Here is a 17,728-nt window from a genome sequence, read left to right as displayed (position 1 = left end):
GAAATTTTGAGTATAAAGTTACAGGATTCTTAACCATCTTTGTTTTCCCGTTACATCTCCTGTCTCACTGTAAAGAGTTACACTTTTCAGGATTTTCCCAGTACACCCCAAAACAAAGCAAGTCTGCTGGCCAGAGAAATTAACCATAACCACCCCACCCAATACACCCATTCATATATACCTGACACAGATGGTGACCTGGTTCCTGTCCTGTGCCTATATTCCACTATTATATTCAGTCACTGAATGCAATATATAGCAAGACTTTAAATCCCAAATAGAGAATACTGTTCTAGCTTGTGAGAGGCTTCCATGCCTTGTTAGATAGGAATTATTTTTCCTATTTTATAGATGGTGAAATTGAAATCGAGGATGTGATTTGCCCAAGGTTACACAGAGTTAGTGATGGATTGGGAATGCATGCCAAAACTCCTGATTCCCAGCCCTGTGCTAGAACTAGTAGACCACATAGTCACCAATGCCATTGATTCTTGCTATATTGTTTATATTTAGGCATGGCAGAATTCAATTAAAAAAAATATTTTTGACAGGTATCAGTGTTTATTTGAAGACTTGATTTAAGATTATGCAATTGCTGGAAATGATTGGAGGTTAGACAATGTAGGGTCATATAATCATTATTTAATAACCGGTAGATGTTGAGATTCAAAAAGTTACAGGTTTATAATCATTAACACACACATTGTCAACATCACATGCAAAATATATGAAGTAAATAGCCTTAAATCAAACTCTGAGTTCTCAAGCAGCATTTTTCTTACTTTTCCTGTCTGTAAATTTCGATTATCAATGGAAATGCTGTTTGTTGGTTTGTGCGTATGATGATATCAACATTTACCAACAAATCTAATCCTTCCAAGCCTATTTATATTATACTAGCATGTGGATTTTATTGCAGTTGCTATCTTGTGTTATTTTTGTAACCTAAATATTTGTACCATCTTCTTTAGATATCAATTGCTTATAATTCTATTAATTTTTATGTTGCCATGTTAAGTTGCTATTCTTTCCATATGGCTCTTTCCTTGTGACTCCTGGACTATCTTAAGGGGGTAGTCACAATCTTGGTAAAGTGAGGAGGCTTGCTTCCAAAAATCTCTGATGGGATTGGGATACCTGGAAAACTGATATGGTCAGGGTAAGCCTGAATATGAAATGAGTATCGGGGAAAAGAATACATAGTTGATCCATGGGATAAATACCCAAGACAGTGACATTGAGGCTCAAACGGTGATATCTTCGCTATGGTGGGGTCCAGGGTGAAGACAGAGTTTGTAATGGCTACCTATCTGCTCCCCATTAGTTTGCACATGTTTAATAAAGTTACAACCTATTGCTTTTTCCATATATTGTATGTCTGGACTCCTCTGTGATGTGCCAATAGCAATTGTGCTTGTGCTATTTACACTGAAATATAATGGGACTAAGCTGTTCCCACAGTGTATTTATTGTCTACTGATTTTTTAACCCACCCAGCAGGAAAAGTGAGGAACAGAAGGAGGTGGGAGAATAGAGAGAAAGAAAAAGAAATCAGACCGAAAAGCAGACGCCTAACTGAGTAGAGTAGAAACCGATGAAATACTGAAGCAATTAAGGCTGGGGTGGTGGGAGAGAAGAAACAAAACAGAAAATGAAGTAAAAGTGTAAATCAACAAACAAGAGGTGGAGAGATTGGAGAGAATAGAACCATAGGAAAGCATAATCAAACTTCAATTAAAAATGTGTTCACTTTGTGCACCTAAAATAGTGATCTGATGTTTCATTAAGTTTGCAAACCTAAGTGGAATCTCTTGGTGCATGCAGCACTTTTCAATGACTCTGTAGACCCATGTGCAATGTTATACCACACTTGAGAGGATTGTTTAATATCATTTATGGCACAAAGCAAGGATATTCAAAGTCAACAGTGAAACTCGTGACTTAACTGTAACCCCAGTTCTTGCTTCCCTTTTATGCCTTCTCTGTCTACTATAATTCTCTGCGAAAAGTGAATAATTCAGATGTGGGGAAACCTGCAAGAGAGTTTAGAGGATCTGCTGGATCAGAGAATAAAGGGGAATAAATAAATAAATCAGGGAATAAAGGGCCCACTTAAAAAGGACAAGGATAGTTCAGAGAAGCTAAATAGTGTGGGGTTTGGGTTTTTTTGGTTTGTTTTTTTCCCTTCTGTCTTCATCACAAAGTGCCCATTCTGGGAGAGATGTATTCCAGACCCGTTCTTTTTGGGTAATAGAAATGAGGTACAATCAGAGATTGAGGTATCAAAAGAGAAGATGCAGTAAAAAGCAACCAGTTACCCAGACTGAATGGTATACACCCAAGAGTTTTATAGGAATTTAAAAATAAAGTGGCTGAGCTGCTAAAATTGATGTAATTTCTGATTAAAATTAGGCAAATAACTGGAGAATAGCAAATGTTATATTTAAAGAAGGCGATAGGAGCACTGATCCTTACTTCAGTATCAAGAAAGCTGGTTGAAACAACTCAATGAATTATAAAACATTAAGATGGACATGGTATGACAGAAACGAACTAGCATGGCCTCTCATCTGCTAAAACACTTTTATCATGTCAGCAAAATAGTGGAGAATGGAGAACCAGCTGACACGCATTATTCTGATTTTTTTGAATAAGTCTCTTACATGAGTGGCCGCCACAAGACTTTCTCTAGTGGTCTCAGGGCAGCCCTCCCCTAAGCCCCTCACCTCTGTTTCCCTTCTTGGTTCCCCAAATAAGCTCCACACAGGGTTTTTCCAGTCAAATCACAACAACCTACCTTAGGGTCTCATTTATTAACTTCAAGTTCAAAACTAAACACAAGTCTTCCCTTCAGCTGGGTACAACTCAAACGCCCCAGGTCTGCTCAGAGTCCTTCCTAGCTGAAAGCAATTCCCCTGATCTCAGAGCCTTCCCTGCAGGAGCCCCCCACAACATCAGGAGCTAAGTAGCCATGGAGTGGAAAGTAAAGTATTGCCATGAATTAAAAACTGGCTAAAGAAACAGAAAGGAGTAGAATCAAAGAGAGGTAATTTATGAGGTACTGTATTTTTTGAGTGTTTCTGCATATTGATGCTTGTGAGATGTATTTCATAGAATCATAGAAGATTAGGGTTGGAAGAGACCTCAGGATGTCATCTAGTCCAACCCCCTGCTCAAAGCACGACCAATCCCCAACTAAATCTTCCCAGCCAGGGCTTTGTCAAGCCTGACCTTAAAAAGTTTAAGGAAGGAGATTCCACCACCTCCCTAGGTAACCCCTTCTAGTGCTTCACCACCCTCCTAGTGAAATAGTGGTTCCTAATATCCAACCTAAACCTCCCCCACTGCAACTTGAGACCATTGCTCCTTGTTCTGTCATCTGCCACCACTGAGAACAGCTGAGCTCCATCCTCTTTGGAATCCCCCTTCAGGTAGTTGAAGGCTGCTATCAAATCCCCCCCCCCAATCTTCTCTTCCACAGACTAAACAAGCCAGGTTCCCACAGCCTCTCCCCGTAAGTCATGTGCCCTAGCCCCCTGATCATTTTTGTTGCACTCCACTGGACTCTGTCCAATTTGTCCACATCCTTTCTGTAGTGTGGGGCCCAAAACTGGACACAGTACTTCAGATGAGGCCCCACCAATGTTGAATAGAGGGGACTGATCACATCGCTCAATCTGCTGGCAATGCCCCTACTTATAAAGCCCAAAATGCCATTAGTCTTCTTGGCAACAAGGACACACTGTTGACTCATATCCAGCTTCTCATCCACTGTAACCCCTACATCCCTTTCTGCAGAACTGCTGCCTATCCATTCGGTCCCTAGTCTGTAGCAGTGCATGGGATTCTTCCGTCCTAAGTGCAGGACTCTGCACTTGTCCTTGTTGAACCTCATCAGATTTCTTTTTGCCCAAGCCTCCAATTTGTCTAGTTCAGTCTGGACCTTATCTTTACCCTCCAGCGTATCTACCTGTCTACCTATCTATTCAGAGAGTGGTGAAGCACTGGAATGGGTTATCTAGGGAGGTGGTAGAATTGCCTTCCTTAGAGGTTTTTAAGGTCAGGCTTGACAAAGCCCTGGCTGGGATGATTTAGTTGGGAATTGGTCGTACTTTGAGCAGGGGGTTGGACTAGATGACCTCCTGAGGTCCCTTCCAACCCTGATATTCTGTGATTCTATGATTCTACCTCTCCCTCCCAGCTTAGTGTCATCCACGAACTTGCTGAGGGTGCAATTTATCCCATCATCCAGATCATTAATAAAGATGTTGAACAAAACCAGCCCAAGGACCGACCCCTGGGGCACTCTGCTTGAAACTGGCTGCCAACTAGACATTGAGCCATTGATCACTGCCCATTGAGCCCAACAATCTAGCCAGCTTTATATCCACCTTATAGTCCATTAATCCAATGCATACTTTTTTAACTTGCTGGCAAGAATACTGTGGGAGACTGGATCAAAAGCTTTGCTAAAGTCAAGATATATCACGTCCACTGCTTTACCTATATCCACAGAGCCAGTTATTTCATCATAGAAGGCAATCAGGTTGGTCAGGCATGACTTGCCCTTGGTGAATCCATGTTGACCGTTCCTGATCACCTTCCTCTCCTCCAAGTGCTTCAAAATGGTTTCCTTGAGGACCTGCTCCATGATTTTTCCAGGGACTGAGGTGACACTGACTGGTCTGTAGTTTCTCAGGTTCTCCTTCTTCACTTTTTTAAAGATGGGCACTATATTTGCTTTTTTCCACTCATCTGGCACCTTCCCCAATTGCCATGAGTTTTCAAAGGCCTGGTCTACACTAAGAGTTCTGCGAATAGCGTAGCTGAACTCGAAGTACCCTAGTTCGACTGACTTACCCATCCAGACGCGGTGGGGTCGAACTCCGCGGCTCCAAGGTCGATTCCGCCACCGCCGTTCGCGGTGGTGGAGTTCCGGAGTCGACCGGAGCGCGCGGGGAGTTCGAACTATTGCATCTTGATTAGACGCGATAGTTCGAACTCCGAGAAGTCGAACTCACCGCGTCAACCTGGACGGTGAGTGTAGACCTACCCAAAGATAATGGCCAATGGCTCCACAATCACATCAGCCAATTCCCTCAGCACCCTCAGATGCATTGCATCTGGCCCAATGGACTTGTGCATGTCCAGCTTTTCTAAATTGTCCTTAACCTGTTCTTTCACCACTGAGGGCTGCTCATCTTCTCCCCATACTGTGTTGCCCAGGACAGCAGTGTGGGGGCTGACCTTGTCTGTGAAGACCTAGGCAAAAAAAGCATGGAATACTTCAGCTTTTTTCACACACCTCTCACTAGGTTGCCTCTCCCATTCAGTAAGGGTCCCACACTTTCCCTGACCTTTTTCTTGTTGCTAACATACCTGTAGGAACCCTTTTTGTTACCCGTCACATCCCTTGCTAGCTGCAACTCTAGTTGTGTTTCTTCCTGATTACACCCTGCATGCTCGAGCAATATTTTTATACTCCTCTCTAGTCATCTGACCAAGTTTCCACTTCTTGTAAACTTCCTTTCTGTGTTTAAGCTCACCGAAGATTTCTCTGTTAAGCCAAGCTGGTGGCCTGTCATATTTGCTATTCTTTCTGTACATCAGGATGGTTTGTTCCTGTGCCCTCAGTAAGGCTTCTTTAAAATACAGCCAGCCTTCCTGGATTCCTTTCCCCCTCATATTAGCCTCCAAGGGGATCCTGCCTATTAGTCCCCTAAGGGAGTCAAAGTCTGCTTTTCTGAAGTCCAGGGTCTGTATTTTGCTACTCTCCTTTCTTCCTTTTGTGAGGATCCTGAACTCAACGATCTCATGGTCACTGCTGCCTGGTTTGTCACCCACTTCCACTTCCCCTACCAGTCCTTCCCTGTTTGTAAGCAGCACGTGCTTCACAATTTCCCTGGTGCTGCACACAGGGCGACTCTAGCTTTTTTGCCGCCCTAAGCATGGCAGTGAGGCAGCCTTCGGCAGCTTGCCTGTGGGAGGTCCTCCGGTCCTGCGGCTTCGGTGTACCCACCGCCGAATTGCTGCCGAATCCGCGGGACCGGCGGACCTCCCGCAGGCAAGCCGCCGAAGGCTGCCTCACTGCCGCACTCGCAGGGACTGGCAGGGCGCCCCCCGTGGCTTGATGCCCCAGGCATGCGCTTGGAGTGCTGGTGCCTGGAGCCGCCGCTGGCTGCACAATTTTGGGAATCTTTTGGGGATCATTGGGACTGTATGAGCGCAGTCCTAGCATTCAGTATTTATAAATGAGGTGGAAAGGGCTTTTCAGCCCCCCACTTCAGTTCCCTCTGCTAAATTCCAGAATCCTGTGCGAGAGTGGAGCTCTGAGGAATACGAGAATGTGTGAGTGGGTAGCATCAGCACACAAAGGCAAAACTCTTTAGAACCACCACAATTACTGGAAGCCTCTTCAGGTTGTCAATTATGGGAGTCTAGCTAGCAGTACAAACTTCAAGAAGGTGGGCTGAAAATTTCTGACTAAACAAGGATCAAAGAATTTCCTCCCAATGTAGACCATCAGATCTAGATGGCAGATAACTGGAGACAGTCTAGGTAAATGTGTGTCCAAAACTCCAAGTAGAATTGCTGCATATAGTTGTAATGGAAACACTGTGGAAGCAGGCTATCTGTAGCAGAGTGAGATCTAAGGCCTTCTCATAATATCACCCTAGCTCAGTGATTCCCAAACTTTAACAACCTATGAACCCCTTTCACTAAAATGTCAAGTATCGTGAACCCCCTCCTAAAAATGAATATTTCCAGGGATTTTCTCCTTTACTTGAGTATAAATTATAAAAGCAGTGATATCAGAAATATAAAATTTGTTTTTGTGACATGCTTATTACACAGTATTTATTATTAATTATTATTTATCATGATATTATTTTTATTACATTATGAAAACAGCAACACTCGTCCAAGATCTCACTTTTGTAGTTTGTATCACTTTGAATAAGCCTGTTATAAGACAAGGCTCCTATGTTTCATCAAGGAGTATCAGATGTGAAACAGCATGGAGGGATTTAAGAAGCCAACTCAAAGAGTTTTTCCTACCCAAGCATTCAGATCTTGAGCAGTCCAGGCAAACATCGCACATTACAAACAAAGCTTAAACTTGTTCTTCATAAGAATTTTAAAAACAATACTAGCTGCCTGTGTCATTTTAAAAACAGCCAAAAATACCCACCTCCCTTTCCATTTCTTATAAGGAGTCTTGAAGTTTCAATCTCCTCAGTGTGATAGAGATGCTTGCTTTGATCTGCTTAGCTCTTGGAAGTCCAGGGGCTCCAGGCTGCTGGCCCCATGCTTCCTGGGGTCCCTAGGGATAGCTCTGGCCGCCATTAGGGATTTTTTTCCTGAGAACCCCCTGTAACATTTTGCGAATCTCTAGGGGTTCACGAACCCCAGTTTGGGAACCAGTGCCCTAGCTGAAGCATGACACATCTCAATGCTTAATGTAATCCATTTCAACAAGCTTAGAGTGGAAATGGCATTTCCCTTACGCAGGTTCCCAATGTTACAAAAAGTTTATATTAGGAAGGCTTCCTAAATGGTGTCATCCCATTAAAATAGAATGTAACGTCCCCTTAACATCAAGTATATGAAGCCTAGTTTTTCCCAGGTGAAATGAGGTTTTGGAAGGAGAGCCAGGAGATGAATGCTCTGATTTAAGTGAAACTCGGGCACTATTTTGTCAAAAAAATTCTATGGAAACACAAAGACAACTCTGTCCCCGTGGAATACAATGAAAGAAGGATCAGTCATTAAAGCCTCACTCAGTCTGTTCACATATATAACTGTGATTTTTTTTTTAAAAAGCTGTCTTTAGTGTCAGGTGAAATAAAGCGCACTCTCCTAGCAGGTCAGTGTCTGCATCCATTAACTTTATCAGCACTGAGCTAAGATCCCATACAGAGACAAAGTCTCTGACCTGTGGAAACTCATTAAGGAATTACATGATGGTGGCATGGCTGAAGACTTTATAATTTTCAGTTGGAATTTGGTGTTCTGAGAGAGCAGACATAGGTATTTTGATTGATGACAGAGAGGCTGAGAGCTTCAGATATCATTTATAGTCTAAATTCAATACTCTTTGGATAGGGCCTGGTGACAAATTGTTCTTCTTCATGTCATTGCTTCCACAGAGCCCTCCTGTGGGAGTTGCATGTCAAGTCAAGGAGCCACAGAAGTAGGAGCAGTTAACTAGCAATTTGGAAACCCATAGAAATCCCTGGAACTCAATATTTCATAGGCAGAAGGAGGGGTATTTACAGTTTGAATGCGCACTTCCCCTTTGGTCCAAAACAGTACAGATCTATTGGCATTCTGGGCACATTGCAAAGCCCATCCTTTCCCCCAAGTTTTTTGTGGATTAGGAGTCTGAAGGGAAATTTGAGTGTTTGTATCTGAGAGAATAGCAAATAGTTGAGGTATTTTCAATTGGTACCTGTTGTTTGGCTGATTTAACTTTGTTATCTGGCAAGCAGTACTGCTGGTTCGGTTCTTTTCTGACTTGCAATTTTAATGATTAATATAATAATGAATAGAGCTTGGGAGAAGTACTTTGTAATTTATTATATATTGCAATAAATAGAATGCAATGAAATAGCTTTTGTTGATAGGCCTGTTGATACAGATAAATTAGAATTAAGATTATGCTGAAATGATTTTGTTTTTGTGACTGCAGTACAGTGAAAATCAACATCCTGAACTCAGGCCAAACCTTGCAGCCTTTACTTCAGAAACTCCTAAAAATCCACAGGATTTGGCCTCTAATTTTGTAGGCTAAATATTTTACTTGAATTACCTAGATAGTAAAAACAGATTTGTGTATTAATGTGCATAAATTGTATTTATATATTTTTTCAACACAGAGATTTCCTCTTCTAAAGCACTATTGTTGTTTAATGTGTTATTTATTTGCAGGAAATGGATAATTTGATACCTTGCCCTAATTTCTTATTTGTGCAGTTGAAAAATACTTCCAAAATAATTTTAAAGGGTTCAAATTTTATTTTCTATTTTTACTGGCCATCTAGAATTTATGTAGTGAGTGTAAATCAGTGGCAATTCGTGAATCTGATGAAAAATGTATTCGACCAGTTTAAGCTTCAGCATGTCTTACTGTTACTGCAGCTGCACCAACATTTACTCGATCATCATCCAGAAAATTTATGCTGTCAGCTGTCACACTGAAAGTCGGTAATGCAGTATACAGTCTTCTAAATGTTTACTGAAATAGTTCAAATGTTTATGAAAAATAGAAGACTTGCATATGGTCTAAAAAGTTGTGCCATTTATTGGTATCATAAAGATTTTTTTTTGTATGTGCACAAAACTTTACAATAACATCTGGGACACATTCTGTGAGGACACTATGCCAAATCTGTGGTCAGCTAATGACTCCTGTGCATATTTTGCATGTGAAATAGCATTAAAACTTCTGCCTTTACAATTTCACTCTTTAATGTGTAATTCAGGTAACATTGCAAATATCACTATATTTTCCCAGTGATTAAAATGAAGCAAAACAGATGGGGTTAATGGAAAACCATGGCACATAATAATTGCAAGTATTCACTTGTGTTTTATTAGTAAATCTAAATGTAGCATAAGAAGAAAATGTTAAGTAAATTCTGGTTAGGCTAGATTCCTTTCACGTTAATATATTCAAAAACTTCAAAAGACACACATAAATTGTAAATGCTCCAATGCATGTGTAAGTTCTTTAGGACTGTCTTTCTGGGTCAGAGATTGATATGCAAATATAACAGTAAAAATGACAGAAGTATGAGTTTCTACTCTAACTTAAAAACAAAACAAAACAAAAAACCCAGCACCATTGGACAGCTGTATTATAAATGTATGTCCCCATCCTGAAAATGCTTCTGCATTTGAGTAGTCTCTGAGGGCATTGGGGAGACCCACATGTATAAAGTTACTCTTTTGTGCAAGTGTCTTCAGGATCAGGGCCATAGAACTGGAAAATACAAAGAAATACTCACCATAATAAAAAACTGTTCTAATTCTAAAATATATCCTTGTAAAAGCTTCCACTCTTTACATTAAAGCATGCAATTCAAAATGTTTATATATTATTCCTTCAAATATGTTTTCTTTTTGAATCCTTAGATTTTAAAAATGACCAGTATTATGGATTTCTCAGTACCTCAAAAGAACATTGGAATGTCTGACATGATTTAGTTTACCTCTAGGTTTGAGCATCATTTGACCACCAGTTGACTTATTCAAAGCTTGAGATATATAAATACAGTATACTCTTTGTTTATTTTGTTACTTATTTTATGCCATGGTAAATGTGTGTTATAACAATAAGCCTTTTGTCAATCATTGTTTAGTACATGTAAGACTCCGAGTAAGACTATTTCCTCATTTATGTTAAAGAAAAAGCTCCAGTGTACTAAAAAGAATCTTCCACTGTTAAATATATGGGGGGGAAGGTATTGTTTTTCCTTCCATGATAACACACACAATAGGATGCAAAATAATGGGGATGGAGGGGGGATTGCAGAATCACTATTTATTTTAGGTGTTCTATTCTGTTATTGGTTGTGGTCGTGTTTGAACTTATTTGAAATAAAATATTGGGAAAACTTGCTTGTTATCTCCACAATATTTAATTATTTATAGCAGGAGGGTTGTTTTTTTTTTACTTCGGTAAATATTTTCACAATAAGGAGTGTTAGAAATTAATAGACAGCTCTTCATTTAAAAAATAATTAAAAAGTTGCAATTACCAAAATAATCTAATCTGTATTGATACAACATCCACACTAAACCTTTCTCTGTTTCAAGCACACTTTTCCTGTTAATCCAGCTCAGTAATGTCTCTTTCCCTTCTATTATGGTTCAGCTCAGCTTTTCTGATTTCAGCAATTTTGTTTAAGCCAATTCTGGCTTTAAAGTGCTGCATTTTCTTCACATATAAAACTGTTTATTATACTATGAACTAAACACCAACAACCTAACCTGGTGCAAATCAATACTTCTCAAAGCAGTGTATTTTTTTTATTAATACAAATAGAAATTTTGGTCTCATGATTATTTTTCGTGCATGCTAGGATTCTTGAGGGCTGGTCTGCACAAAATTTTGTAATGCTTTGTGTAATTCCTTACTGTGGATGCAGTTATATATTTACTCTAGCATATTTATATTTAGTCAATTTTGATATAAATACTCTATATGAATATGACTGTATCCACACTTGAAATTGCACCAAAACGGTATAGACAAGCCCTTACTAGGAATTGGAAGAACACATTTTAGCACTTGAGTGGTAAATTGATCTATATTCTTGCTCTATATTAGGTCAGCCACCCACAGTCCCAAGGAGAAATTTTGGCAGCTATGGATCAGTGGGAAATGGGGTACCCCAAGCCTGTCCCCTTTGCCATGACCAAACACCAGCACTGGGGAGGGTTAAGAAGAAGGTTCAGCCATGATGGTGGCCCTATACCAAACCCCCAGTGCAGGGGGAATCCACATGGAGCCCTTTAAACTCTGTGAAATGCAGGATGCTTTATACTACCAGAAAGGTAAAAAATAGCTTTAATGGGACAGAGGATCTAGCCCATCTTTTGAATAAGAGGTATCCCTGCTGCAAGTTAAAGTTATTCCTGTTCCTTTCATGATGACTGTGTGTTAGTACCAAATTACACTTTTCATAGCACGTGTTTACTAATATGTTGTGCCTTTATGATAACCAGATACAGAGATTGAGCCTAAACTAACTAACCTATGTTTCAGTATTATGTGCTTTATATTTTTTTTGTTCATATCTTTAAAAGAGTTGGTTTTTAAAGGATATATTTATTCTGTCTTGTACAGCAACTAGTACAATGGGATCCTGGTGCATGACAGTGGCTCTAAGGTGCTACTGCAATATAATAATACTAGTTTTGAATAGTCTGTTTAATACCATTTGCAAATGAGCACTATATAAATGTAATTTTGTTACTGTTTTAATAAGGACAAATAATGTGAATATGTGAATCCTGTTCTGATTGATACATTTTGGTCTTGGCTTGGAGAATCTCTTTCTGGGGGAATCTACTGTCACACCCTCCCACACATCTCTTCTTGTAGTAAAGGCTGGTTGTTTCTGACAAATGGCTTCCTGCAAGAGGACCTAATATAGCAACTTATTATGAATTCACCTCCTGATGGGCATATACATTTTAGCACGATTAGCCAATAAAAATAAATACCAGCGAACATGGTATACTATATGCAGTCTTGCACTATAATACTAAACAGGAAATAGCAGCATATGAATCTGCAATTGGCTTTTCTAGAGGCTGCACACTTCCACAAGTGATAGCAGGGGTGGATCTAGCTCTGGAGCTATCTCTGAAACAAGCTGACAAAGAGCTGATAGCATTGTAGAATTTAGTTTCTTCTTGGATTTATTTTGCTTTTAATGCACTTTGGTTGTGATAAGTTTGCTCAGTTATTCTGTGTGTAGCTAATGTCCGGCACATGAGAGTCTTTTGCAAGGCCTGTGTAGTGATAGAACTTGGCTCCTGTTCCCAATGTGCTTTGGTTGCAGGGACCACATAGTGTGCAAGCCATTTGTGGATCATTTGCCATTTGGTTTTGGTTGTTGGGGAAAGTTGAATGATTTTCTTTCCCTCTGCTGATCCCTTGTGACCATTCAACATTTCCCTTCAAAATATTATACAAGAAATTTGGAGGGGGGGCGGGGGTTGGATATAACTATGATAGGGCCAAATGATACCCACCTGCAGTGTAACTCTGAGCAGGGGAAAAGGGCTTCGAGAAACTCAGCAAGGTGAACCTTGCAGAGTTTCTCTTTTTTGTTCTCGTACTGAAGACTGAGAGGGATTCTAATCTCATGGGAGTTCCCCCAATCTTGCAGAACCTGGGATTCTGTGGGAAAATAAAATTATAGCTGTATGATTCCTGAAGCATATCAATCCCCTCACATTTCTGGCTGGACTTCTCCTCATCTCTGGCTGCATGATTTTGGGTACATTCTGCTGTTTCCTTGATTGTATACCAAGGATTCTGTTTATGAAAACAGCAACACTCATCCAAGATCTCACTTTTGTAGCTCGTATCACTTTGAATAAGCCTGTTATAAGACAAGGCTCCTAAGTTTCATCAAGGAATATCAGATGTGAAACAGCATGAAGGGATTTAAGAAGCCAACTCAAAGAGTTCCTCCTACACAAGCATTCAGGTCTTGAGCAGTCCAGGCAAACATTGCACGTTACAACAAAGCTTAAACTTGTTCTTCATAAGAATTTTAAAAACAATATTAGCTGCCTATTTCATTTTAAAAACAGACAAAAATACCCACCTCCCCTTCCATTTCTTATAAGGAGTCTTGAAGTTTCAATCTCCTCAGTGTGATAGATATGCTTGCTTTGATCTGCTTAGCTCTTGGAAGTCCAGGGGCTCCAGGCTGCTGGTCCCATGCTTCCCAGAGTCCTTAGGGACAGCTCTGGCTGCCATTAAGGAGTTTTTTCCCGAGCACCCCCTGTAACATTTTGCAAACCCCCAGGGGTTCACGAACCCCAGTTTGGAAACCACTGCTGTAGAGACTCCTTTGACAACATCATTTATGTGGAACAGACTCTGTTGAACTTACAAAAATCACACTTTTATTACACCACTCACCAGGTGGATTTCTGCTTGGAAGTCCATTGGCATTTGAGGGGAATGTCTGAGTAGAGTAAGTGCTGCCTAGATTTACTTTCCACCTTCTACCTTGCCATGCCCTCCCATAGCCCCATGCCCATCTGCGTTATGTAAGCCTAGCAGGGCAGCGCTTCTGCTAGCTTGTGTGAAGGAGGAGGAGTACATCATTGCCCTTTAAGCACATTTTTGCCCACTTTTACTTTTGTTTTCCCCACTCTGCTTCAGGGGTTATTCATACCACATCCCAATCAGATGCAATTCTTGCTCTGATGTACTGTTATGTACATGCATCTGTAAAATATGTTTCATTATATGTGTAAATATATCCTGTATATTATATCAAAATTACCACTCTTCTACTGTTTATAGATAATAATCCCATTAGATTATATTGCATGCCTACTGATGTTCTGTTCACTTGATAATAAATTCTATAGTAGAGGTCAAAAACAGTTTGTTTTAAACCCGTTTTCACTAACTTACAACTTCCTAATCTTATGGAGAAAAAAATCCTTTGGGTTTGAAATTTTTCATGCTTGGTGCAGCTGAAAGACTCTGGTTGTGGGTGGGTGGGTGAGTAAACTTTAAGAAAGTTCTGTTCAGCTGTTTTTGAGTTTTGTGGCTGCAAAACAAAATTCTCACTGTTAAAAAAAAATAGCTACTTTTTTCATTCAGGTAAGTATAAAACAAAAAGGTCTGACTTTGGAAACATTAAGTTTCCAGCAACAGCATTATCTTGGCCATGTTCCCTGTCCTTTATATTTGATCATATGCATTGAGCATGAAGAGAAGTATATCAAACTACATGTTTAGAGTTAAAAGAAAAATAGTAGTTCTCTATTTGCAACCTTTATTTTGCATATCCTGACCTAATTGTGCAACCTTATGCTTGCATTAACATTTTGTTGCATTTAATAAGTAGATGTGTATAATATATATGCATACATAGTATACACTTATCTATGTCTGTCCTTTTGAATGTAGGTATGTATCTTGTGCATTGGGATGCCCGTATGAAGGAAACATCATACCAGCTAAAGTGGTAGAAGTAAGAATGCATCTGTCTTTCATATGTTTTAAACACGGTCAAATTATTTTCTCTGTTTAATCCTAGAAGAGTCAATAATGAATCAAAATCAATGTAAAAGGAACACAAAAACCAAACAAACTCTAGACTTGAGTGAATAATTTTGCTGAGCACTATCCACTTAGATGTAAAGAAAATAATGTGCTTTGGTGGTAATCCATCACAAAGCAAAAAATGAGGAGTTATTTCCTTCAAACAGAAAGGCAAGGAAATACTTTGGAAAATAGACTCAAACGCACATGAGAATAGACCATGTTGCATGAGATTATTTCCAGCATGATCCCCTGTAAGCAGCAGCTGGTGTTAAATTCACTCTGTGCCGACACCAGTTTGCTGCTCTCCTACAGTCAAACTTGCCATTGAATCGTGGTCCTCTGGACATACAGCACCCAAGTGCTGGCATCTGCAGTAGCTGCACTAGTTGAGAGAATGGACCAGGGACCCACTCACAAAATATTTCCTACTACAAAGCTGTTGGGGGGCATAAGTGCATAAGGAAGGGGAGACAGATGAACATGGTTAAAAGAGGCTGCTTTCCCAAGTAGGGAAAGAGACAAGGGCAAAGGTGACAGGAAAATAAGGCACTGGTCTGGACTACATGGTTAGGTCGACATAAGCTGCCTTGCGTTGACTTAACTGTGGAAGTGTCTTCACTGAAATTTGACTCCCGCTGGCTAAGTACCTCTCTATGCTGATGTAGTAACACCACCTTCCCGAGCAGTGTAGAGTCACGGTCGATGTAATTAGGTCAACTCAGTGTCAGTGTAGACACTGCGTTGCTTACGTTGACTTGCTGGCCCCTGGAGCCATCCCTTGCTCCACACTGACAATACAATTGATAAAGATGCTCCTGGTGAGGACATGCACCGCTGACAGGCGCCAAGCGTGCACACACACACACACACACAAGCAATTTAATAACTCTGGTGGCTGTATCCTGACATAAGTTAGGTTGACATAATTTTGTAGTGTAGACATGGCCTAAGAAACAGCTGGATAGGCCTCCTGTGAGGCAGAGAGAGAGAGAGAGAGAGGGAGAACTGTGGAGATGAGAGGGGAAAGAGAAATCAAGAGGCACAATAAAACGGGTAACAGCTGTAAAGATTGTCATTGTGGGGAAAGACACATCACACTCTTGGCTTTTGGCAATACTCCCTTTTTTTTTTTTTCCCAATTGCTTTTGGAGCCAGTCAACATTTGCATTCAGTGTGGGGAGCTTGCAAGGCATGTCCTCTCTCTCCACATCTTCTCTGAGTATTGGGGCCAGCTGGAGCTTGTGATAATGCTCCCACAGCAGCCACACACTTATGCTCTCTGGAAAGTTTGCTAGATTGGAAGGTATTCAGTATTTCTGAATTAACTGGTTTTAATATGAAGTGAAAGTTAAGTGGCACAGCTTTAGATATAGTGATGATGACAGATTCAGCTGTGCTGTAATGAATTGCTTGTTGCAGACATTTCCCCCACAGGCTTCTTTCAACGTGTTGCTTATTTTAAGGACTACTTACCTTACTTGCACAAAACTAGTCCCTTACAGTGTTACAGTAGGAGTGCTCTTTAATGGCCCAATCCCATAAATCTTTACTCGTATAAGTATTGGATACTGTACCTTAATCCCATTCAATGTCTTCTTCAATAGCCATTCACCAATGAGCACATTGTGAGTGATCAAAATAAAGTAGCATCTTAAAGTAACTAATTTAGGCTCTGATTCAGCACATATGTCACTAGAAGCATGTGAGCAACCTGGGTGGGTGGGTGGCACACAGGCACATCTGCTTATGTAATTTGCTGGGTCAGAGCTGTCACAGTTATGGGGCTAAATGCTCATCTCATACTTCCTGATCTCTTTGAGCACACCCCCTCTCAGGCCTCAGCCCTCAAGACATCACTTTTCTCAGGATGGAGTGTCACTATTTTCCCATTCTCAGGACGGGCCCTGGATTAGTCTTTTGTGTTTCAACATGATTTATCTCAGGAGATCTGACTTTATGTCCTTACCCTGCAATTCTGTTCCCTACAGGAGCAATAACAGCAAAGTATTATTCATCAGAATAAAAGCATTTCAGAAAACATCAGATCTTAAAATAGTAAAATAGACAAAACGCATGTCTAGCTTACCAGATTTCTAACATCTCCTAGTCATAGTCTGTTTCCTTAATTCACAAGAGATTTCTTTCTCCTTCTGGGTAAGGGCTACTTACGTGAGTAAGTGTTTGCAGGATTGGGCCATCAATTCATGTTTCAGTCCACCTTTAGCACCAAGTCACTATTTGGAGTGGGATAGCCTAGTAAAATAGTATGAGTAGCATAGAAAAAGGTTTTACTTTGATAATGTTAATGAAGTTGCTCCTCTTGAAGATAAACCCCCCCACACTGCTAACATACTGGCTTTGTAATTCCCGAACTCCTGGAATTTTGAAGAATATAATTCATCAGCCTTGTCCTAGAATATTAGGATGCAATAGTTGTATGACAGTGTGAGAGTACTTGCCTACTCATCTTTCCAATCCATGAGGTTTCTCTGTAGTTAAAAGAAAAAAATTGTTGGGTTTTTCTTTTCAAAACTTAATTTAAGAATTTAACTTTTGATCATAGCAAGGTAATAGAGTTAAAGTCCAGAAGGGACCATCATATCAACTAGTCTGACCTCCTGTATATCCCAGACCATGAACACCATCTAGCATCCACACACACCACTCAACAACCAAAATTAGACCAAAATATTACAGGCCAAAGGAGCCTAACCTATCATGTGCCAAAGGCAGAAAATAGGAGGGACTGAGATGCACCAGTGCCTGAGATCCTGCATGGCAGAGAATTAAGTGAGATTACCTAATTAACCCAGCAAGTGACCTGCTCCCGACACTGCAGCGGAAGGTGAAAAACACCCAGTCACTGCCAATCTGACATAGGGGAAAATTCCTTCCCAGCCCCACATACAGTTAGAC

General features: G+C 40.4%; 1 protein-coding gene across 2 annotated transcripts in view; it reads left to right on the top strand.

The window, feature by feature from the left end:
• HMGCLL1 (3-hydroxymethyl-3-methylglutaryl-CoA lyase like 1) overlaps positions 1-17,728 on the top strand; it is a 98,117-nt gene that overhangs the window by 38,891 nt on the left and 41,498 nt on the right. For both annotated transcript variants that reach the window (XM_045011822.1, XM_045011823.1), the window contains exon 6: positions 14,675-14,738. In XM_045011822.1, the coding sequence (XP_044867757.1) occupies positions 14,675-14,738 (64 nt within the window). The remainder of the gene's footprint in view (positions 1-14,674; positions 14,739-17,728) is intronic.

Source organism: Mauremys mutica, chromosome 3 (genome assembly GCF_020497125.1).
Source record: "Mauremys mutica isolate MM-2020 ecotype Southern chromosome 3, ASM2049712v1, whole genome shotgun sequence".
Classification (NCBI taxonomy): domain Eukaryota; kingdom Metazoa; phylum Chordata; order Testudines; family Geoemydidae; genus Mauremys; species Mauremys mutica.
The sequence above is the reverse complement of the archived record's forward strand: the minus strand, read 5'-3'. Positions and strand labels throughout refer to the sequence as shown.